Source organism: Pyrus communis, chromosome 7 (genome assembly GCF_041283825.1).
Source record: "Pyrus communis isolate YQ-2024b chromosome 7, ASM4128382v1, whole genome shotgun sequence".
Lineage (NCBI taxonomy): Eukaryota > Viridiplantae > Streptophyta > Magnoliopsida > Rosales > Rosaceae > Pyrus > Pyrus communis.
In genome coordinates, this window is record NC_142571.1 from 23,302,580 (window position 1) to 23,325,793 (window position 23,214).

At 36.2% G+C, this 23,214-nt stretch overlaps 2 protein-coding genes across 2 annotated transcripts; both read right to left on the reverse strand.

Annotated features, from left to right (window-relative positions):
• Positions 1–686: 686 nt before the first annotated feature.
• On the reverse strand, positions 687–3,477 carry LOC137733380 (putative RNA-binding protein ARP1). Its single transcript, XM_068472531.2, has 6 exons — positions 3,106–3,477; positions 2,859–3,006; positions 2,613–2,757; positions 2,462–2,504; positions 1,954–2,194; positions 687–1,045 (listed from the first exon to the last, which is right to left on the reverse strand). The coding sequence occupies exons 1-6, from the start codon at positions 3,292–3,294 to the stop codon at positions 1,026–1,028; spliced, it is 786 nt and encodes a 261-aa protein (XP_068328632.2). The 5' UTR covers positions 3,295–3,477; the 3' UTR covers positions 687–1,025.
• Positions 3,478–12,596: 9,119 nt separating this feature from the next.
• LOC137734917 (nuclear transcription factor Y subunit B-1) lies at positions 12,597–15,791 on the reverse strand. Its single transcript, XM_088696605.1, has 6 exons — positions 15,594–15,791; positions 15,218–15,475; positions 14,963–15,101; positions 14,519–14,602; positions 14,376–14,414; positions 12,597–12,885 (listed from the first exon to the last, which is right to left on the reverse strand). The coding sequence occupies exons 2-6, from the start codon at positions 15,457–15,459 to the stop codon at positions 12,841–12,843; spliced, it is 549 nt and encodes a 182-aa protein (XP_088552731.1). The 5' UTR covers positions 15,460–15,475; positions 15,594–15,791; the 3' UTR covers positions 12,597–12,840.
• Between the last annotated feature and the right edge of the window lie 7,423 nt (positions 15,792–23,214).

Genomic DNA, 23,214 nt, shown 5'->3' on the forward strand with positions numbered 1-23,214 from the left:
TTAGTGGTGGCTGATGCAGACATAACTTCATCCCTACACCGCGACCAGCACTTACTCCAACTATGCATACATAACTTATATGTCCCAGTTTGGCCTGTGGTATTTAACGATTGGGCCTACTCATCCTTCTTACATGTACTTTGGGCTAGGTGTTTTATAGAAGCCCAAATTCTTCACCCAATTAGTTGATTTTCAAGCGATATTCTATCTTAATCTGAATTACAGAAATGTGGATTCAAACTTGAGTGCATAGAAATAAGTGTATTGTGATCGATAAAGTCAATTGACACCAAATTACTTCTTGTTCTCCTTTTTTATTCAATGGTTGTTGAGGGAGTGGAGAATCAAACATAAGACTTGAAATACAAACGTCAATATAACAGACGGAAATTGTTAGAAATACCACATTTGTGTATCATCTGATGTGTCAAATGATGTGCACATTTCACGTCAATGATTGAATTTATATCATTGAATGTTAATTATATACATCACTTTTTACATGTGATGATACACTAATATGATATAAATAAGTGGTCTTCCTAGCATTCCTCCAAACTGTAAGAACATAATATATTGTTTCTACAACAATGATAACGCGAGTAGCATTGTAGACACAAAGAAATATGTACTCTGTAGACACAAGATTCAAGTGGAAAAGAAAGGCGTTTTGTGCAGAAAAAAAGTTGAATGAAGCCATGCAAAGCAATCGAGAGAAGATGCATACAATGACTCCTCTGTTACATTGTTTTTGTTGAATGGTTCACAGCTCAAGCTGAGATGGATATGTTGGAGAGAGAGAGGAGAGAGAAAGAATGAACTAATCTTATCAGAAACACCTAATTAAATCAATTAAGAATAATTATGGAATTAATTAAAGTTAAAATATAAAAATAAATTAATTGGAAAGAAAGAGCTACAACAGATCAGAGATAATAATGTTGCTCTGTGCAGCCACCACGTTCGGTTCCCCCTTAGTTATTTGCCACCACGTTCATCCTCTTCTCTGCCAACTGTACCTGCACCTATTCCACAGCCAAGCACACTGTTTCTCTAGCAATCAGTTTACATCTATTCATAAAAATAAACAAATAATTAATTAACTATTTGCCATAACCTACTACAATGAAGGAATCTACAATATTTACTTGGATTTAATGAAGAAAAATGCCAACTTGGAAAGAAAACAAACAACAAAAAAACGATCAGTTCATGTGGTTTTACTATAACACTGTCATACGGTGTTATCGATCTTCTTATGTTATAATGTATATCTACTTATTGAGGTTGTATTATAAGCTCCTGATCTTGTCGTCTGCGCATAATATAACGTGTGAATTAATAACATCATAGCCAAAACCTGTTTATTATGCTTAGAGTTTTATAACATTTTGAACCATTATCATATATGCTAAACCAACTGGTGACTTTCATACTTTTATTTTGTTTCTGTATACTAAATTGGGTAAAAGATGCATGAAGAGAAAATGCGAGCACGAAAATTACTTTACTATATTAAAGTATCTAAAACATTAAATCTTAAATAACGGATAAATTTTTTGATGTAATTGTTGAGAAATGCTAAGGAGATTCTTAAAAGTAAGACTCTTCATAAACTCCTACCTCATATTTTTTCACAATGTTTATATACTAGCATAAAAATTAACGTTTAACTATGAGGTATCATAAAGACTACGAAAATTTTCATTTTGAAAGAGTCTTCTTATCATTTATTTTAATTTTTTTATGAATAAAAGTCCAATAACAATGTTCAAGCCACGTGAGTTCTGCAAAATGAGAGTTGGCAATTGGCCCAGAAAAATCACAGCCTCACGTGACTGAATGATGCAATTATTTGTTTCCACGTTCCCATTTTTTTGACATTGACTAGGTTGAACATGTTAGCATGTGAGCAAGCACAGCATAAAATCAGTGCATCTACAATCTCTCAACCTGTGTTGGGAGCAATCGATGCTGGTTTTGACATAATGGTCGGGACTGTGGCCACGTGTCCGGCCATGGTCGGCGAGTAGATGTGAGCAGGTAAGCCCATTGTATGTGATTGATGGTGATGGTGGTAGTAGAGAGGATACATTGGCATCAAAGTGTTGTGTCCCACCACTGGCTGTGCTGGGTAAACTTGAGGAGCAGAGTAATGCCCGTTCATGTAAGCTCCACCTGTGTAGCCCACCTTCTGTAAATTCACCATTGTCATAGGAAGAACAAGTATCAAATCACATTGACCCGGTCAAATAATTCAATTTAAATTGAAGTCGGGAAACTTAAATGTAAGTTGGATCAATTAATTATATTAGTTTGTTCAATTTACACTCGAGTTTGACTATCTTCGTAACTTAAAGTGATTTAAAACATTTCACTTTTTGAAACGTTGTTTTAAACATAAGCATATATCAGATTGATAGAAAACACGAGGATTGAAGTCGAAAAGCGCATTACTTACTTGATTGTAACTCATATCAGCGGCAATGTATGTGGGGGAGTAGCTGAAAAGAGAGAATAAATCATTTTAATTACATTAATTATTTATGATTATTTCTTAGACCTACCAAAAAATAAGATGGGAAATTAATGGCATGGAAATATATAGGTACCCATAAAATGGAACGGCCTGGTGATGATGGTGGTGGAATGGGCTAGCTGGAGTCCCTGTTGGTGCTGGGTAGTACCACTGCACGTGATTTGCAGGTGCAGGTGCGGGAGCAGGTGACATGGACCTCGCTCCGCCACCGTTCGATCCTTCAGCATAATCATTTAGATGCAATGTCAGATGAAAATCTCATATCCTAGTGAATATCGATAATGTATCAGATATTGTGGATTGATAGACTGGTGCATACCTCGTTGAGGAGGAGGGGTGGTGTTTGAAGCGGACCTAGGGCGGCGAGCCCCGAGGGAAGCGAGGTTGCAGTTGGCACGGCGGCCGTTGATGACCGGCGTGGCGTCCTCACAAGCCTTCTTAGCCTCCTCCGGCTCCTTGAAGGTGACCTACACGTTACATTACCGCAAAGCACACTATCAAAAACCACCAATCACCACCGCAATATTATTACAAAAAAGGAAAGAAAAAAAAAGAAAAGGACTTACGAAACCGTAACCCTTGGATCGGCCGGTGAGTTTGTCGGAGATGATGACGGCCTCCAAGATCTCGCCGTACTTGTCGAAGTGCTCTCTCAAGGTCTCTTTGGGAGTCTCCCACGCCAGCCCTCCGACGAAGACTTTGGTCAGTGTGGTGTCACCAAACTGCCCATGAGGAACGTTGTTGCTCATTGTCATTCTTGCGCCCGGAAAAAACCACCACCGTAATGCAAGTAATATCCTCCAACTACCCTTTCTTGAAATTTGGCACTAATATGTTTGTGTTTATGAAGAAAAACTTAAGCTATAGAGAGAGAGAGAGAGAGAGAGAGAGAGAGAGAGAGAGAGAGATAGAGAGGTGGTGAGGTTTTGGGGGGAGAGAAAGGAGGAGGGAGGGTATAAAAGGGGGGAGGGGTGGAAGCACTGTAAGGAAGTGGGGTGGAGGTAATAAAATATTTGGAGAAAAACAGAGAGGCAAATAGACAGATAGGATTTGTTGAGGCCTGACTGAGCACACTCATGGCTCATAAACCCATTTCTCTATTTGGACGTGTGTTGGTGGGGAATTTGATGTGGTGCTCTTCTGTTTAGTTCGAAGCAACCGAATATGAAACGAGATGTAAATTCAAAAACTTCAAGCTTCTGATTAAGTATATTAAAGCGTTACGCGTGTTTGAGGATATTTTTAGATTTTTTATGCACCAATTATGTATGTCTCTCTTCTCACGTGACGAGGTACACGCGAAAAGAACTAATTACAATTGTCGTTTATAATTATTACAACTAGCACTCACGATCCTGAGCATAATATCAAGTTGTACACAACTTGTATTCGTCGGTTTTGTATGTTTCTTTTCTCATGTGATAAGTCATACGTCTAACGTGCATAAACTAGTACAACTAGCGCTCTGTCTCCTTCTTTTAGAAACTTGGGCACAAAAACACTCGAGATCACATTTACAACTCCCTATCTCCAGTATCTCTTGCTTGTACTTATAATGTAGGTTAAGACTCCCCCTATAGTGTGTCATTAATTGGATGACCATTTGGGTAACTTTGTAGTGACCAAAGCTGTACTTTGACTAATTGGCACTTACCATGTTTTTTGGTATGAAAAATCTCCAATTGTGTGATTCAAAATCAGTAGTGCATGATTCATGAACCGAGTGAGTGACAAGGGGGGTGGAATTTGAGTACAGATCATAGGTATTTTTACTGCTTGAATATTAATTTCCTTATTTTCAAGAAAATATGTGGTAAAATATTAATATTTACCAATTACCTGCGCGTGACCCCATGCGCCTGGTTGACAAGAACCAATTATCAAAGAGACAGCTAAACGCCGTACGTTGTAAGGTGGGTCCCACGTATTTTTAACGAAAACCGATGTACATGACGGGCAGTCGTAGAAGGAAGCGGCAGTCGACGGATACGATAATGCCGGTCGCTCCAAAACACCTTCGCGCGCTAGGTACAAATACAACATTATATTTTTCTCTGTTTTTGCACATAATTGCCTGCATCCGCATGCAACCTATATCTTTTGGGTTCGGATCATCGTATAACATTTTTTGTCGAGAAAACATTATATGAAAAATGTCATATTCAAAATTAGATTAAGATTTTAATGTGAGGGATTTGTTTGAGAATGCATTGGGTTCAAAAAGCTTATAGATGACATTTCCATACTTAATTTGTCTTTTATTTGTAAATTAGAATATTTACTCCTATAATTATTTTTCAAAATGAATACAAAATGTTACCTTTAATTTTCTAAATAAAAGATGTGGATTTGAATGACAAAAACCAGAGCAGCGTATAGATCCAAACATTTTAGTAAGTTTTGTTTGAGAATAAGACTTATGACAGATTTACTTATAAATAGAAAAGAATATCAATAAATTATAAATTTTGTAATTCTTGATATACACATTAATACAAAATGACTCTACGTACATTACATGTGAATTTTACATATGTATAGAGAGAAATAGTTATATGCGACGAGTATATACAATACTATTCATATGAATGTTTATGTATAAGACATTGTATAGGATTTATCTCTCACGGTTCGACTTAAAAACAAATTATCACAAATTAAATTATATACGACCAAATAGCATGTAAGATTGCATATGATATGAAATAAGAGTTATATACACATAATTTTTATCTCCATACAGTCATCTCTTCCCTCTCTGATCATACTAAGAATTGTTGTTATACATATATACTTGCATTAAAATTTTAAGCAATTTGTTTGCTTAAAAAAAAAAGAGGGGAAATTAAGAAAATTTAAACAAAAGAAACTGTATAATTTGGGGAGTGACCCAACAAAGGCAATATTGTGGTTTTGGAGTGAAATTGGTTGGTGTGTGTCTGCACGCACGTATATATGTGACTAGATGATGCAGCGAAAACTTTTGTAAGCAACGATACGGTCAGAGACAGAAACCGTCCGATGTGCATCGGTTTCAAGTAGATAAACTGCTTGATCACGTGGACCCACCACTCCACAGTGTGGCAAGGAAATTACTGTGGACCCCACCCTGAATTCTATACCTGACTAGATGATGCATATCATTTTACTTATAATCGTTCGATAAATATAAATTTTGAAATTTGTATTTATTCATTATCTAGATTTTAAAATTTAAATTCATCTAATTGTGATAAATATGATGGTTTTCATTATCACTTGAGACTTCAGAGTGGTGAACGAAGATATTACCAAATTCAATTTCTAATTGCACATATCTAGTTTAGAATAAAATAGTTCAGGACTCTTCGAGAGGGCTATATTTCATAAATGTGTGAGGCCAAATAAGGCCTGGTTTGGTACTGAGGTGATTCTGAAAAAAACTAATATAAAAAAAAGCTAGGAGCTATTTTTGTGTTTGGTAAACATTCAGCTTTAACTTTTTTTCACAGTTTTGGGTGAAAAAAAGTCAAAAACAAGAAGCTGCAAAACCCAGCTTTGAAAAATAGGTTTTTTTTCACATCTATTTTACATAAAAGTTTACCAAACATTATAATACTGCTTTTTTTTTCTTTTTCAAAAGCACTTTTGCAAAAAAAGTTTACCAAACACTCTGCTGCTTTATTTCACAGCTGCTTATTTTCACAGTACAGCAGAAGCAGCTTTTTTTCAAAGCACAACAATACCAAACCAGCCCTAAGACCTCTAGCCCCTAGTCTTTGCCCTTTCCACTAGACTTTAAGGGGGCGTTTGTTTGCCCTCACTAACTGGGACTGGACTGGACTGGACTAGCTATTAGTCCAATACTGTGTTTGTTCCATGCTGGGACTAACATTAATGAGACTAAAGGGGACTAGCATGGACAAAACCCTTCACTAAGAGGTCTTAGTGAGACCCCCCAATAACCATGGGACTAGCTAAGACTATCCTCTATTTCTCGTCCTTGTCATGCTCAACGACCACTCCCGACAGACTCCTCGTCATCGCTGGTCACCTAGATCAATCATTAACTTCCCGACTCTCTTTCAGATCCATTTCACATCCAATTTTCATATAAAATATACCAAATTGAAGCTGGGAGTGACAAGATTACGATTTTACTTGAATCGAGGCCAAAATGTGGTCGAATGTGGCCGGAAAATGGCCTAGAAGTCTCGGCCTGTTTGGGCTTCTTCAAATCCATGACAAATTCGAGCATGCAAAGCTAAGATCTCGGTCCAAGGATGGTGATGAATTTTTTGGCGGTGCTAACTTCATCCAATTTAATGAGGGTTGGCCAAAAAACACATCGGGAAACCTGCAACTCGTCGGGAAAATTGGAGCCGTGAGGTTCTGTTCGAACAACGCATAGCTAGAGAGGGAGGGAGGACAGAGAAATAGAGACTGGAATCAATAAGGAGTTTGACCAGGAATGAGAAAGAGACATGAATTAAGAGGTCTGAGAGGAAAAAAAGAGGGAGAGGGTGGGACGATGAGAGAAGAGGAAAAGAGTGGGACGGAAATGGTAGGAAAAGATGGAGAAAAAGATAAGATCATAATAAAATATTAATAATTTATATATTAAATAAAATAATATTAGAATTTGTTATTATCCAGCTTCTTAGTCCAATACTGCACCAAACGCTTCACTAAGTTAGTCCAGTTTAGTCTAGTCTAAGCCAGTCCAGCTTAGTCCTTTAATTTAATCCAGTCCGAGATAGTCCGGCGCAACAAACGCCCCCTAACTCTCTTTAGGTCCGAATTCTAGATAATTACATGACGTAAGACGTCTCTTACAAAACCAAAAGATCTTAAGTTTTTTTATCTCGATCACTTAACTATCTATGGTTCTATTGCAAATGCTTGCAATAAAAATCTGTGTCATGCTAATTTAATTTAATTTAATGTGAGAATTATCATAATTAAACAATCTGTTATAGTTTCTTTCGTCCCAGTTAAACTCATAGTCAATCAAATGCAGGCATTGTCATCATGCAACTCAAGAAAGAAGCGCGAGTGACATGTTGTGATGGTTTTCCGAATTTTCTTCAAAAACTGCAAGACCTTTGCATATAACTGAGGAAAAAAATGTGTTACAACTTACAAGTACCGTTTGGCAATCTAATTGACGCTTGCCTTAAAGAATAAGTTGTAGAAATGTCATCATTAATGTGTCGACAACATTGTAAACAGAGAACGATCCAACTTGGATCTCCAAGCATGAATTGCATAATCCATATAAATATATATTAAAGGCTTTTTAGTCAAAATAGTTTTTGAAATTGACATAACTTCTCATTTTGGTTCTTGATATTTGAAGTCGATAGAAGTGTTCCATGAGTTTATCCACCATTAATCATTTTGGTCATTACATGAAATATTATGTTAAACAACGATCAAAGTGACAAAAATACCTTGAATTTATTAAACAATGAGCTAAAATGATTTGATAATAATTGATGATATTTTTGTTATTTTATTCCTATTTAATGAAGATTTTTAATGGGAAAACCAAAATAATTGATGATAGACAAACTTAGGGACCACTTTTATCAATTTCAAATTTCAAAAACTAAAGTAAGAAGTTTTGTCAATATCATGAACAATTTTAGCTAAGAAGTCTATATTGTTTTTTTGAACAGACAATAGTCTAACAAAGCGAGAGGGGGATGGGCTTAGCTTCACAAAGGGCTAGCAACAATGTGGTTCAAATTCGTTTTTGCGATAATCAAACCTAAGATCTCTCACTTACAAATGAAGAGGAATACAATTAGATCATAGTACTAAGTGGCAAAAATCCTATATTAAATCACCACTTTATTCGTTTAATTTTTCTTTTTATCACAGAAACACACAGATTAAGTGTATTTTGCTGTTTAATTATTTTATAATTATAATTACAGAACTAGAAGATTGACATGGGAGGCATTAGTTTATGAAAGATGATAGGACACACGTCTTTTCCCAAAACATCGTTTGCTGTCTGTGCGATCAAACATGGATTCAAAGATTCCATCCCAAAACAAAGACAATTTCAAAGGGAAATCAGTGGCGTTAATGAAGGAGGCCTTCACCAAATGGGACAACAATTCTTTCATCCGAAGCACTTCATCCGGCGAAACAAGAGTTTAACTTAACTTTCGTTGTATTACAGCTGCTTCTCTCTCTCTCTCTCTCTCTCTCTCTCTCTCTCTCTAAGCCCCAATAACTAGAGATAATTGGATCTTGAGTTTTAATTTTTAAAAGTTGATGTTCTAAATTGTTCTAATTTATAAAGAGGGATATTCGAACTCAAGTGTAAGAAATGACACACTTACTTAACCAACTGGCTAAATACACGTCTTGTCAAAACATATCTTTACAAATTAACGTGAAAAAATTTAGGGTTGCGTAAGATTTGAAATGAGAAAACTTGGAGGATTGAGTGAAAGAGAAAACAAAAGTACTCAAAGTCTTTGTTACCTTTAGGAGTTAAGATTGGATACACAACTAAACTTTCTTGAACCCAAATCAAGAGACTTTTATTATAGATTGATCGGTTCTAAAATATAATCAATAAATACGGTACAAATGGCCATATACATCTTGTATACATCGACAAATGGATGAAGTCATCTCTAGCGTATCGAGTTGTTAGTGCCTTGGAAAATGTGACAAATGTGAGTAGAACAAAATTCATGCACCAATGCGATACATAATCCTAGACACACACACACACACACACAACACAGCGCATATTGGAGACATGGGAATATAAAGAGCATGGGGGGTGCTGGCTGGATCTGTCATCTCGCTTGGCAAACGACTTTTGGTCCCACATGAGGAGGTTTGCCAGCTAAATCTCTCAAAACCCCCCGACCCTTTCTCCCTTTCTCTGTGGATTATAACGTGGCCAGCTGTACACCAACAGGGATAGTTTCGTCAATTCACAAATACATGGGGATTCTTTGACCACTGACCAACAGAGGAGTTTTCTGGGGGACTGGTACTTTAGGGGTGAGGATGAGGATGAGGTTAAGGGTGGGGGTCCGGCATTTTTTTAATGTGTTGGAGTACATGTGGTATGTGGTATGTTATGTGTTATTATATCAATGGAGGGAAGTTACTTTTTTTTTTTTTTTTGTTTCTTTTTTTTCTTCATGTGTTCCTCCATTTGTGTAAGAACATATGATGTTTTTGTCGTTTTTTTAGCACATTGAAAAATCTCTTATGGGATGGTGGGTATAGTGACTAAATAGGTGAGATTTGAGGGAAGAAATAAAAAAAGAATAAAAGGAGGCATCAAAAAGGGGTGCTACTGGTGTGAGCTGGACCTTCTCATGTTCTGAGTTGGCCTAAGTGGCACACATGCTTCTCTGTCATCATGATTCTATACCCTCACATGATGTACGGTGTTTAAATGGAATCTTTTATTTATATTTATATATTTTTAGGCTAAATATCTAAAATAATCCATGAGATTTACATAATCAATATAAATGGTCTTTGAGATTGTCCACCATTCATGATTTTGATCATTCTATTAAAAACTCTTTGGATAATTTTCAAAGCTTCGTAACTCAATCGATTCTTAACCAAATTCGACCCATAATATATTAAAATGAAGATAGTAAAGTGTAGAACAAGATTATATCTATTTGAAAGCCCAATGGTTGTCGGAGATGGTTGGAAAATAGCTTGAAAGGTGATTGGTTCACGGGAAAACTGAAAAACTCGTCGGAAATTGGGTAAACTTTAAACGTTCATAACCTCTTCAATACTCAACGAAATCGAGTGATTCAAAAATGAAAATCATACTTCTCAATGAGACGAAGTTAATGGTACATTTCTCGATGGCTAACTCGTCTTGGTTTGGCTGGAAAACGACTCGAAAGTGGCTAACCAGTTTTCCCACGAATCAGTCATCTTTCAGGCTATTTTCAAGCCATCTCAGGCAACCATTGGGCTTCCAAATGGTATAATCTTGTTCTACACTTTCCTATCTTCATTTTGATATATTATGGGTCGAATTTGGTTAAAAATCGATTGAGTTACGAAACTTTGAAAATTGCCCAGAGAGTTTTTAACGAAATGATCAAAATCATAGATGGTGGACAATCTCAAGGACCATTTCTATTGATTTTGAATTTCAGTGATCATTTATATTGATTATGCAAATCTCATGGACCATTTTGAATATTTACCCATATTTTTATTATGATGAGGTGATAACAGCTCAATAAAAATTAGAATCATTACCATCACACATTCTTAGTAGGTAAAATAAACGGTTGAGATTGAATATTTAAATACGGTGTCTAACAGATAAAACACTAGCATTGAATTCACGCCCACTTCCGGTATGCAAATTAAGCATATAATTTGAAGATGAGTTTGGCATGAGCAATCCAAAAGTTTGCCCCACTAACCCATATGATTGAAGAGGGTCCACAAAGTTTTGTAGGTCCTTTGTCTAGGTTTTTACTTGATCGAGCTCAAATCCTTGTAACAAAATGCAAATCATGGGGAACATTCTTCTGTCATATATACATAACAGTATTATACTGTTGAGGTCATGTTACATTGTTAAATTATGAATTACGACAATTGGCAAAACTAAGATAACAAAAGAGTGTGGGTTGAAAACTTGAGTTGGTTTGTCTAAATTTTGACAAAAATATAAATCGAAACAGAGAAAGAGGGGAGTCTTTCATGTTGTTCCACCCCGAATTAAACCTGCACAATTAGAGTTCATTTTACTTGAAAATGACTAGTATTCAAAACTAACAAACATAATATATCAGACTGTTCAATAAGACAATTTACGATTGAGTTGTGATCCAATGTGTTGCTCTAAAACCTGTTTGATGGTGGAGGTGACAGATTGAGGGAAGGGGTAAGAAACGGGGTTGAGTTGGCAAGGCAAAAAATGATGGTCACGTTGGGGGGAGGAATAGGGTTTGCCTTTTCTCCTAAAACAAATGGAGTATGATTATTTCCCCCTTCTATTACCATCTCCTTCCATCCCCTCCTCTCACACCCGTCTTTTTGTCTTATTCTTTATATAAAAAATTCAAAATAAGATGTAGACGTAGCGTAATCACAACAGTTTAAATATGGGATGATGGAAGGGAAGAAAGATTAAGAGGGGAGAGAATCTTACTCTAGAACAAATTTCACACCCAATTTGTTCTCAGACACAAATATAAAAAGAGAGCATTTCATTATGATTATGAATTTATGATGTGTCCATTTCTCCCCTCTCTCTCTCTCTCTCTCTCTCTCTCACTCACAAACACACACACGTGCGTGCAACGTGACGCCTGCTCTTTCAAAAATCCCAACATTAACATCGGTGACAATGATCACGTGCTGTCACGTGCACCTGTGAATAATAAAAGAGTACTTGGACAAGGACATAATTAGGACTGGAGGTTGTTGGTTGTTTTTGTGTGCGAGTCACTGGTGGTGTTCTGCATGTCCTACTCATCCATCAATTTTTCTTTCCTGTCTGGCTGATGCCCGGTGGAGCTATACACAAATACAACTACACCCTCTACTCTCAAAACTTTCGCAATGTTTCAGGTAACCGGAGTTCCTAGTCCGACAACAAGTCGTAAGTTAAACGTCGTGGCGATGTACTTACCTAACTAGGTTTAGGTCCGACCGCGTCTCACGAACTCTAGGGTTCCAGGACTTCCAAGTCACAAGAACACAATAACAAATGTAACAGTTTTATGAGTTTAGTACTCGACTTCTATTCTATAAATCACAGTTTGATACGTATACAAATAGAAAAATTTATGTGCACGAAGTAAAACTAATATCTTAAGGGACAATTAATCTTTTCCAAACTTCCAAGGACAATTACTTGCTAGAGCTAGACAGCAGAAGAGGATAACCAATTTTTTTATGTGAAAATCTCCTTATAATTCAACTATTTTTCTTCACATGATCAGGCGACTTAAACTAGACACAGAGCCAAAGAAAAATTTACAAAAACCCAGCTAATGAGAGCATCTGCGGAATACAAATCAAACCCTACCCCAACCAAAACAGAGACCGCAGAAGCATACTTTGTCATTCAACTCAGATTCACATAAATGATACTATCAGTACTGAAACTTGACAACTTTACCACCTTCGAGTTCTTAAAAATGATATATGACAAAATTAAAAACTTCTACTCATTGCTTCGCATGGAATGAACAACGAGATGCTGTGCCGGGATTGCAAGGTATCATGGAACACATCATCAAGATCGATTGCACATTGACCACGAGCCATGTTCACTCGCAAAAGCGTCAATTTCCATTTCCCATATTATTCAAAGGCACATAATAATCCTCCTACAATTGAGCAGAAAAAAAGATATATAAGGCATATGGATTCATTCACTGAACTAAAAGAGCCAAATAAACCAATAAGAAATCATATCCTTTCCAAAATATGTAACAAATTCAGCGTCATAGCATGTTTTGACCAAATGCAAAATATTATAATACGAGAGATACTTTTCTTAAAGCAGACACTAATGCGACGCAATAAAAGCATGTGCACATTCTAACAAAGGAAACACATAAAAAAGTGCCACCCCGAACAGTTTGAGTAACACTTGATATTAAAGGGTACACTAGAGTCTAGACACCTTCACCCGCAAACCGGTTCTTAAGAAACATAAAGACCCATCACCAGTGAATAGGTTCTTATGAAACATCTTTACTTTCAGTGATGGTGCAAAAATTTTACTCTATTAAGTGCATCTTAGTTCCCTACTTAAATAAAACGCTTTAGAAGTTACCAGTATATAAGACAAAAGTAATCTGCAAGAGTAAAAAAAAATTTACAAGTGACAAAATGTTTCTTTTAAAAGACTATTCTAAACAGTCCATTAATGCATCAGGCAAGTTTTCTCGACATGACTAAAATGCTGCATCTTATTAGATTCCCCAAGAGAAATGTAAGGCCTATACTTGGTACAAAGTACAAACCCAGGCTATATTTTTCCAAACTTCAAACAGACTTCATTGAACTGCCTTCAGATTTATGGTGACATGTTGAAATCTACCAAACCAGCTCATAGATGGTAAAGGCAAAGCTATAATTTCTGAAAGTTTCATTGGAGGACGTGAATCCTATCAAAAAGCTTCACGGGCATCAAAGAATAAAAGGCAGTTGATTTTGCGAGGGGCAAGTTCTTCACCAAGCATACAAAAAATTTAAGATTTGTAGGGTATAGAGTTACCAAAAAAATTTGTTTATCTGCATATCATAGTCTTGAGTGCTGCAGAGTTTTTCGTTAGTACTGTTACTGTTCATGGGAATGAGAGGGGAGGTATAGAGTTACTACTTTTTTTTTTTTTTTTCTTCTCAGAAAACATTTCTCTGTACCAATCACTATCGAATAATTGTACATAAAATTTTGTTATACACAATTTACTCAAATTCATGTGTTCTATAATCACTACATCTTCACCTAGATAGAAAAAAACACAATTCTCTATGGTCTTTGACATAAGAACCTACTGGTGGCTTTAACGGACAACATGGACCAAAAGCATTTAAATAAAACGAGTGCAACTCTAGTACATATGTTTAGCAAGCACATATCATATGCTCAAAACAAGAATAATCATCGATTGTACATTTTGGTTAAGATTCTATCATTCTAAACAGCTTAAAGTTGAATAAAGTTGTTCATATGTTAATTACGGAGTTTCCTAATCGAGGCAATTCTAATTAGCTTGTTTATAAAAAAATCAAATGTATGTGAGCACACAATTGTATATACGTGTTTTGTCGACAGAAAAATAAAAGGAAGAGAGATAGAGATAGTTACTTGAGGGTTGCCATAGTTCAATGCTCCCTGATGGACAAACTGCCATTTATATTCACCAACACAAAAGAGAACTGAGTGAGGTCACAATCCAAAGTTTCAAAAGTACACAGAATACAATTTTAATCGGCTTTATAAAATCAGACCTGTGAACTTGGGCCAGGCATTGCTGGAACAGCATTCCCTTTAAAAGAACCATCTCCACCCCTAGCTGAGCCCTTTGCATCACCCTGTTCAAAAGTTCCCGACAAAGTCATTTCTAACGCTCCAAACGAGATATGAACTAATAGACTAAACAGTTCAACTATAGTTCAAACTTCAATCGAACATAAAAATAGATTTAACACAACCGAAGAAGGCTTAGTTACCTCAGTCTGACAATGCAATCATGCCAGCCAATCAAACCAAGGGGGAAACACAAAGAAAATGAAAAGGAATTGTTAGATTGAACTGATCAGAAGTACAATATTGCGTAGTTTCAAATGAAAAGAAAGAAAAAGACCCAAAAATGCTACAACCAAACTGTAAATTTACATCTAAAAATACAAAATGTAAAGTGAGCTGAAAGTACAAAAAGGCAAAAGTTAAACAATTTGTACCTCCCTGTACCTACTCAAGTAAATCCTGAGGGGCTCGATATAGTCCTCAAACCCTAACGTGGCCATCGCCCACAACAAATCGTCGCCATTGATGGTCTTCCGCTTCTCCTTCTGGCACTTATCGCTTGCCCTAAACACCCAAAAAAACCCCAATTCAACAAAATTAACAAAACAATTTCGATTGAAAAGAAAATTAAATAACAGTAGAGAGAGAGAGAAAGAGAGAGAGAGAGAGGTGAAAAATACTCGCTGGTGACGAAGCTGATGAATTCGGAGACGCATTCCTGGACGGTGTCCTTGGCGTCCTTGGCGATCTTGCCGTTGGTCGGCAGAGCCTTCTTCATGATGCGACTGATGTTAGCGATTGGCAGATACCTATCCTGCTCCCGGACGCTGCTGCCGCCTCCTCCTCCTCCTCCTCTCTGAGGGCTCTGCTCCCCGCCGCTCTCGTGGCTCCCGCCAGCCGGACTCGTCGGTGCCTCAGCCATCACTCACAACGATTCACTGCATTTCATGAAACAATTCAATAACAAAATCGGAAATTGGAACCGGAGCCCTAGGTCGACCCGTTAGGTTTAGGTCTGCCGCCGTTATTGAGCAGAAAGAGGGAAGCTTTTCGTACCTGTGTATTTGTAGAGAGAGAGAGAGAGAGAGAGAGAGAGAGAGAGAGAGAGGAAGGTGAAAGTGTTTGTATTTGGCGCGCGTTGGAGAGGGAAGCGATCTGACGATGGAGAAGGGGAAGGAAGAAGGTTTTTGGCTTTATGCTTACCATTTATCAACACCGTTCGTTCTGGTTTCCTTTGCTTATTTTTTTTATCTCAGATTTTTTTTACAGGGTTAACGGGTTGAGTTATGGGCTTCGTCCTACAAATTACGGGCCAATAAAAAAACTTTTAAGTCCAAAATATCACAACGTCATATGCGATTCAATCCTGATTAAGAGTTAATAATCTGATACGCTTGATATGACTCATTATTATGATAAATAAAATGAACGTGACATTTTAAATATGAACAATTTCAATTTGGCAAAACGAACGTGTTTAACTAGTGTTATATGAAGAGAATGAATCCTTGTAGAACTATAGGTTTCTCATGTTTTTTTTCTAAAATTAGGATGAAGTGAATTTGTACTTTACTTTTAATAAGTAACCTAAACTTGTTTTTATAAGGAATAGCGAGAATCTAAAACAACATAAAACATGGCACGATTGAATTTTAATTTTAAAGTCTGAACACACTATGATATAACATGGCACAACACAACTTAACCCTTAAAATATATTATTGCTTTTTATAGTATTTTTATTTTATTGAATGACCACCTAACAATTTGTTGTTAACAAATAAAGCAGTACGTAATTTATAATGGGTCTCAATGTTAGGTGAAGCTGGTCTATGCAAATATTGTCATCCCTATTCAAATTTAATAAAAAGCTGTTGTGGTGAGGTCAATTATTATGAGCTACGTAAGTAACAATACGATAAATTTGATTGCATATCCATTTAGATTTGACTATTATATTTACATATTTTTAATACAATTATTATTTTCATTATTGGATGGTAATTGTATTAGGTTGGTGTTATTGTCTTATCTTTCCATCTACTTTTTAATGATACTTTTAATTATAAGTTTGCCCATCTGTAAAATAACCGATAAAGACCTTAAAAGATACGTAATAATAAGAATAATAAGTTGAGTGCAAAAATATAACAGGAGCATAGACGTACATTTGCATGTGGAAGGAATGGACAGTTTGTAAGTCAAATTCACAAAAAAAAAAAAAAAAAAAATAAGACAAAGGATGAGGATAGAAGAAATTTTGGAACAAAAAAATGTGGATGCCCTTTCCAATTAAAGGGTAAGAAGCTAGCATTGGTGATGATAGGATATTGATGATAGTTATTGGAGTGTATAATCACAGCATCATCGCATTTGGACGGTCATTCATTTGCTAGTAGATTATCGTCGAAGGAGACTTCGTTGTTGGGGAAATAACATTTCAAATTTTTAAGAATAATAGTAGGTGGATAAATAACATTTCAATGTTTAACTTTTTATGGTGACTGAGATTATAATGTGGGTTGGAAACAGGATACTGGGAGTGGGTTTAGCAGCTCTCTTGTATTAAATACATATATTTATAGGAATTATATGTGACCGTCAGATGGTGATTGTATTAAATACATATAAGTATTGTAGTTAGTCACAAAATTATGAATGCAACTTGGGTGTAAATCGTACCTTTTTTGTTTTAATTGAATGAAATTGCATTCGTCATCTAGTGCCAAAGGAGAATGTGCATACGCGGTCAAGTTGATTACAACAATGTGCGCTGCTTCCGCACCAAAGTTCAAATTCCGTTGGAATAAGAAAAAACTTGAATATCGTGTTAAAACCTAAGACATGAAGGAAAATGAAATTATAGAGGAAAAATACCAAGGCCCACATCAACAAATGAAGAAATGGAAAACAAAATTATACATGTTTTAGGCCATAAACCCCTAATTAGCCACTTAATTATGGAAAGATTAGAAGATGCTTGTTTAGCTGCCAAACAGCAGCCCATGTTGTATAATTATTCCAACTCAAAAAAGTAAGGACATTGGACAATAATGTGTTCGGGCTAGATCTGTTCTTCGCACAACTCCCCTGGGTCTTGCCTGTCGGGCAAGATTTGCTGCTTGGTGTATTGTAATATAAGTTTGCTATTAGTTTGAATGGTGCCTTTGTGGGGGCATTTGTTAGGCCTTGAGGCTTACATTCAAAGCTAATATAAGTCTGAGTCTACCACTGTTATTTCTGTATAACAGATTATTCTTTTAGTTATTAGATGGATTGATTACTTGCGCCACAAGTTACTTCGACTTCTTAGTTCGATTGGATTGTTCACATATGGGTTAAGTCTGTATAAAGTTCTTTTTCTTGCCTTGTAAACAAGGACTTTTTACTCATAATATCATATGTCCAGTTAAAGGGAGTTCAAGGCCCTTCAAGTTATTTCTTTGGTTACCAGTTTAGACTAACAGCAAAGGAACAAGATTAATTAGTTTGACAGGATTAATCATAGATGAAACTTGAACGAAAGTAGTTGAAAATGACATGGGATCTAATGAAAGATGCATAAACAACATATCTACTTTATGTAAATGCAAACAAAGGAGACTCGGGCAAGATTACAATCTTGTCAAGCAAGGTTCGTCTTGTTGCAGCCACTGCTCTTTATATTTTATAGAGGTTAAAGTCTTGGAAAATGAAATATATACTAGGTTTACTAAAGGGATTCCATACTACAACATAGGGAAGGGTAGTAGAGCTTCTAAAGCTGATGAAAGATTGCTTTCTATGGTGGACCTACAGCTAGAAAGGTAAAGGTTGAACAAACTAAAGCTTTCTGGTTTTGTTAGAGTGCAGAGTTGAGTGTCGTTTAATTGATTGGGTCAGAGAGAGCTCTTCCTTGGGTCCTTCATAACTTTAATAGACTTTCTAACTCGATTGTCCAAGCCTTTCCTTTTGGTGATGGATTCCAGAGTATAGTGAGTCACCATCAACTTTTGTTATTTACTTACCCATATAATGGAAAAGTGCTTTTTGCTAGAGGTGAGCTGCCTTCTGTCACTTGTCACTTTCATAATAGACTTGCTGCCTATTGGTTGCTAGAAATGGTATTTAAATCTATCTTGGGCCTGTGCTTCAACTAACCCAAAGTCAAGAAGCTTTTGCAAGCCTGGGCTTTTAATGCATTCAGCCCATGGTTAATTATTCAGGCCAAACATAATGCATCTAAGCTTTTACACTTTTAGGGTTCATACTTCACACACAGTTTAATGCTCCTTCAATTTCCTTAAATTCTTTAGGTCTAAGTCTCAACCAGAATCTCCTAACAGCTACAATGGTGCAGAAAATGAAGCACAAGTTGGTCCCCAGCAATTAACCTGCATTCCGGCCAATATGGTGGTTACGTGGTACTTTTCATGAGATCGTACGTGTCAAGTCATCGGGTCTATTTGGCTTCCGAGAATCTCTTATATGAAAACCTATGTTGCTTATGCCTAACTTGGAATGGGTACACTAGACGTATGAGACCTACAAAGGCGAAGCTACACAGGGGCAAGGAGGTCGGCCGTCCTTCCTTTTGTCGGAAATCTCCACCGAGAGTAAGAATTATGCCCTTATGCTCTTTTAAATTTGCCGAATTTCTGGGTTTGGTTGTGCAACGACGCTGCATTGGTGGGCTGATGGCTCTTGTGTTTTAATTTTTGGTGAACGGAATCAGGAAAAAAAAATAGTTCCAAAGCGGCCGAGCGGAACTTGTGAAGAAGATGAAGCCGTTATTTGTTCTTCCTATACGGTGTCGTTTGGCAAAAGCTCTGACCCCACTCGTTTGTTTACCCATTTTTCACTTTTCTATTCTTTTCTAACCCCGCCTTTTCTCATTTACTCATTTTTTTTCCCTTTTTTTTTGGGGAACTTTAACAAAAAACTCTCGGTACTGTTCACCTTAACAAAAAACCACATTTTAACACAAAAAAGTCAATCATGATACTATTCACTTTATCCTTATCGTTAAAACTCAAAGTTTTCAAGCCATTTTCATTAGTTTTTCATTTTTTTTTCTTCTCTTCTGACCCCACCTTTTTTTGGTTTGTTTACCATTTTTTTTACTAATGTTTTATTTATTCTTGTAAGTTTTATTTTCCATTTTTCTTTTCTCTTTTAAAACCCCCACCATATTTACCTTAAACTGCACATTGTATATAAATATTGTATTATTAGAACAAGACTTCGCTGTTGAAATTTCAGCAGGAGGTCCTGCTTACACACAATCCAGGACACGTGTCCATCCTGGATTGGGTGTAAGCAGGAATTCCTGCTGAAATGTTCAGCAACGAAGTTAATTACGTATTATTATTCTAAAAAAATAACATAAATACTATTTAAAGTTTATTCATACGTTGTATAATAAATTAATTTAAATTCGTCTAGTCCGTCTAGGCTCTTCCCTAGATCTTGCTTAGACGCTAGGCCCCAACCCAACCCCTAGCTAGCATCCTAACGTCTTTTAAAACCTAATCTTAGCCAAATTAAGCTTCTTACATTGACCTTGATGTTACCGCTTAAAGGATAATGCTTGAAGGACCAAATTTTTTAAACCAAGTTTGGAAACCAAATGATGATTGGATTACTAGTTAGGCGTTGATTAACGTGCTTATTTCCTATTGGTGATACATCATTTATTTGCAAATTTGGTTTAAAATTTTGATCTCCATTGCATTACTCCCGCTTACAACCGCTCCGATGATAGAGCGTTTTTTGCTATGAATATTGTCAAAACTCTGAACTCTTCAAAGTGAAAGCAACTGCTTTGGTTGAACTTTGCACACTTTTGAATTTCGCCTCTACCCTTGGCAAATCCTGGCTTCACCAATGGAGACCTGTCTACCATTCTGCACAGGATTAAAGCGTGAATACCAGCAGTGACATGCATAATAATATCTACAATATAAGTACATCGAATGTCTCCAAACGAAAAACTTGTTTTTGCAATAATCAACTCAGGGAATCAGAGGGTCCAAAAGTATAGCGTTGCCAAGTAAATGGAACGCAACAGAGATAAAAAATATGCGTACGTATGGAATCTATGATAGAGGGTTACATTCAATACAAAGTAGATCCGTTACGTTATAATCCTTGGTTCATTTGAACTGGACCAACAAAACCATCGAAAGCTTACTGGACAAATGACGTAAATTCCAGCTTGGTTACCACCCGTCCCAGTATTGAAAGAAGCCCAAGACGATAAACTCATGGAGACATACAAGTACTATGGAAGAAGAAGATCCCTCCGCCTTTTATCCAAACCAACTGAAAGAATACCCGTCCAAAACTGCATTTTCCATGATCTCTTTCTGACTGGAAAAAAAGTTATCAGAATCATGGGGAATGATGTTAATGCAGTTCACTTTACACAGGGAATTGACTAATTTATTCTTATTTCATTGTGGGTGGAACAATTTCACATTTTGTGCAAGAGAAGAAGAATACCTAGATTTACCTCGATTGTTGTAGTGATCATCCCAGGGCCGTCCTAGTTATATTAAAAACAGTACATAGTGATTAAAAACCAGATAAATAAAATAAGTAAAGAACGGTTGCGACATCTTAAAACGTTAGTTGCACACACCTCAAAATGCTTGTCTATCCATGTGATCTCCTCCAAAGATTTAGAATGCAGTGATTCCTCTGAACTGTGAAAACTAATTGTCTTCGCGTGCTGCAGAAGTCTCAAGCTACATGCAATGTAAATAATATGATAAAATATTCTAAAATCTAGCGCAGTGTTGCCTCATATCAAATCCCTTGGAACAGTTTGCTTTCACAGAGCATTTGATATTCAGAATGGGAATACATGATGTATCAAAACAGCGAAAAACCTATTGACGCCTAAATTCCAATCTCATAAACTAACAAAGCTAATTATTTCATGTTCTGACACAAAAATGGTTATTGGTTTCCAAAATAAAGAAATCAAATGGCATACAACTTTATATGTAACAGTACGACAATTATGCCTGATGGTTTCGTCTGACTTTGGCATTGGCCATCTGTAGTCTTCTTGGAGTTAGATGCGTACAAATAGCACGGCATGAGGGTTGTTTACGGAAGAGCATATACGGATAGAAAGCAGAAAATCCTTTCATTACACAATTAGCAGATACGATGATGGATCTCCGAAGCAAGGATCTTTGTTACTTGAACAGTCAAATTCATGGCGCTGAAGAAAGAGAGAAGTAGAGGCTTACTTGATGAATGCCTCTGCCCAAAGTTCTCTCTCTGACCACAGTGGTGCAACTTCTCGAAAGGGAATTCCCTTGCTCAAGCAGATTCTACATAAATTACAAGAAGAAAAATCAACGTAACAGATCTTAATATGCGCACTTTATCAATTTTGATGTACCTATCAAATTGGAAATCAATTAATCAAAAGTAGTCCAGAATTACCAATTCAAAACTCGTAAGTGTTCACTTACAATATGGAGAAAACATTACAGACTTGCAATAGTTCAACTTTTAAAACCATCCACAACAGTTATGATAGATTTGATTCCTAAGGGAACCATTTCAAACATACAACTAAAATCATGGACACCAAAGAAGTTGAATAGGACTTCCAATTTTAAATCATAATTTGTTTTGCCACCAGATAATTAAGAACAAAAGACTACCATGCATAAAGAAACAATCAGATCTCAGCTAACAAACTCTTGTTACAACATGACGAAAAATCCAATTGATTTTCTATTTCTTTTGTGTTGCAATGGCGCCGATAACACTATCTAGTATCTACATAGTAAATACATTTGAAAGAAAGTAGTAAGCGGGGACATATTCAATGACCAGTTGCCGTATAATTCCCGGAAGAATACCATCACAAAACAATGCATACGTTCAGCCTTAGCTTCATTGATATCCTGAAAACACCCTTCATTGTTTTCCAAATATGCAACTAGTCACACACGAATTTTCCTATAACAGGCTTGTTAAAAAAATAAAGGCTTTTTTTTTTTAGGATGACGCTTTTGTTCATGCTTATGTTTAGGTTTTGGATGAACTATTTCGATGATCCATCGCATTTGATGTTATGATGCTTTTATCATTTTGAATAAGGTATCGTTTCGAATATAAAGTAAAAGTATTCATTTTTAAATCATAAATCGTTTCACCTGATGGCTTATTTTTGTGAATTTTTTTCATTGTTTGATTATAATTATATATGTGCGCGATTTGTATTTATATATATATATATATATAATTGATCTTCGAATTATGATTTAAATAAAATCCAAAAGTCGCGCTCCTCCTTGCCCCCCCCCCCCCCCCCATCCAAAGGCCACCTTTGGATGTTGTCGTGACGGTTTGGTTACAAAGATTGCCGGGGTTTGGGTTTATGGATGGATTCAGTCAGCGAAAGTCCCCCAAACTCAATCAATATCAACAATATGTCATAACCAGTTAGGCTTGGTAGATTCAGATCATTGAATAACCTAATGGAATTGGTTGAAAAAATAATTAGTAATATATTAATTTATTAATTGATTAGCAGTTGAGCACTACACAAGATACAATTTTATGTATATTCCAACTAAGCATGAGTAACATATAGAATTCCCACTAATTCCAAACATATCACAATTAGGCCATTTTGGTTAGTCATATGTAAATTAACTAACTCGTGCTT

Bases quoted from the DNA above. Each gene is read 5' to 3' on its own strand.
- LOC137733380 (XM_068472531.2), bottom strand. From the start codon at position 3,294: ATGACAATGAGCAACAACGTTCCTCATGGGCAGTTTGGTGACACCACA. The intron at 3,007-3,105 runs GTAAGTCCTTTT...TGTAACGTGTAG, and splicing joins GATCCAAGGGTTACGGTTTC to GTCACCTTCAAGGAGCCGGA. The intron at 2,505-2,612 runs GTACCTATATAT...CTCTCTTTTCAG, and splicing joins CAGGCCGTTCCATTTTATGG to CTACTCCCCCACATACATTG.
- LOC137734917 (XM_088696605.1), bottom strand. From the start codon at position 15,459: ATGGCTGAGGCACCGACGAGTCCGGCTGGCGGGAGCCACGAGAGCGGC. The intron at 15,102-15,217 runs GTATTTTTCACC...TTGGGTGTTTAG, and splicing joins ATCAGCTTCGTCACCAGCGA to GGCAAGCGATAAGTGCCAGA. The intron at 14,415-14,518 runs GTCTGATTTTAT...TATAAATGGCAG, and splicing joins TGCCTGGCCCAAGTTCACAG to TTTGTCCATCAGGGAGCATT.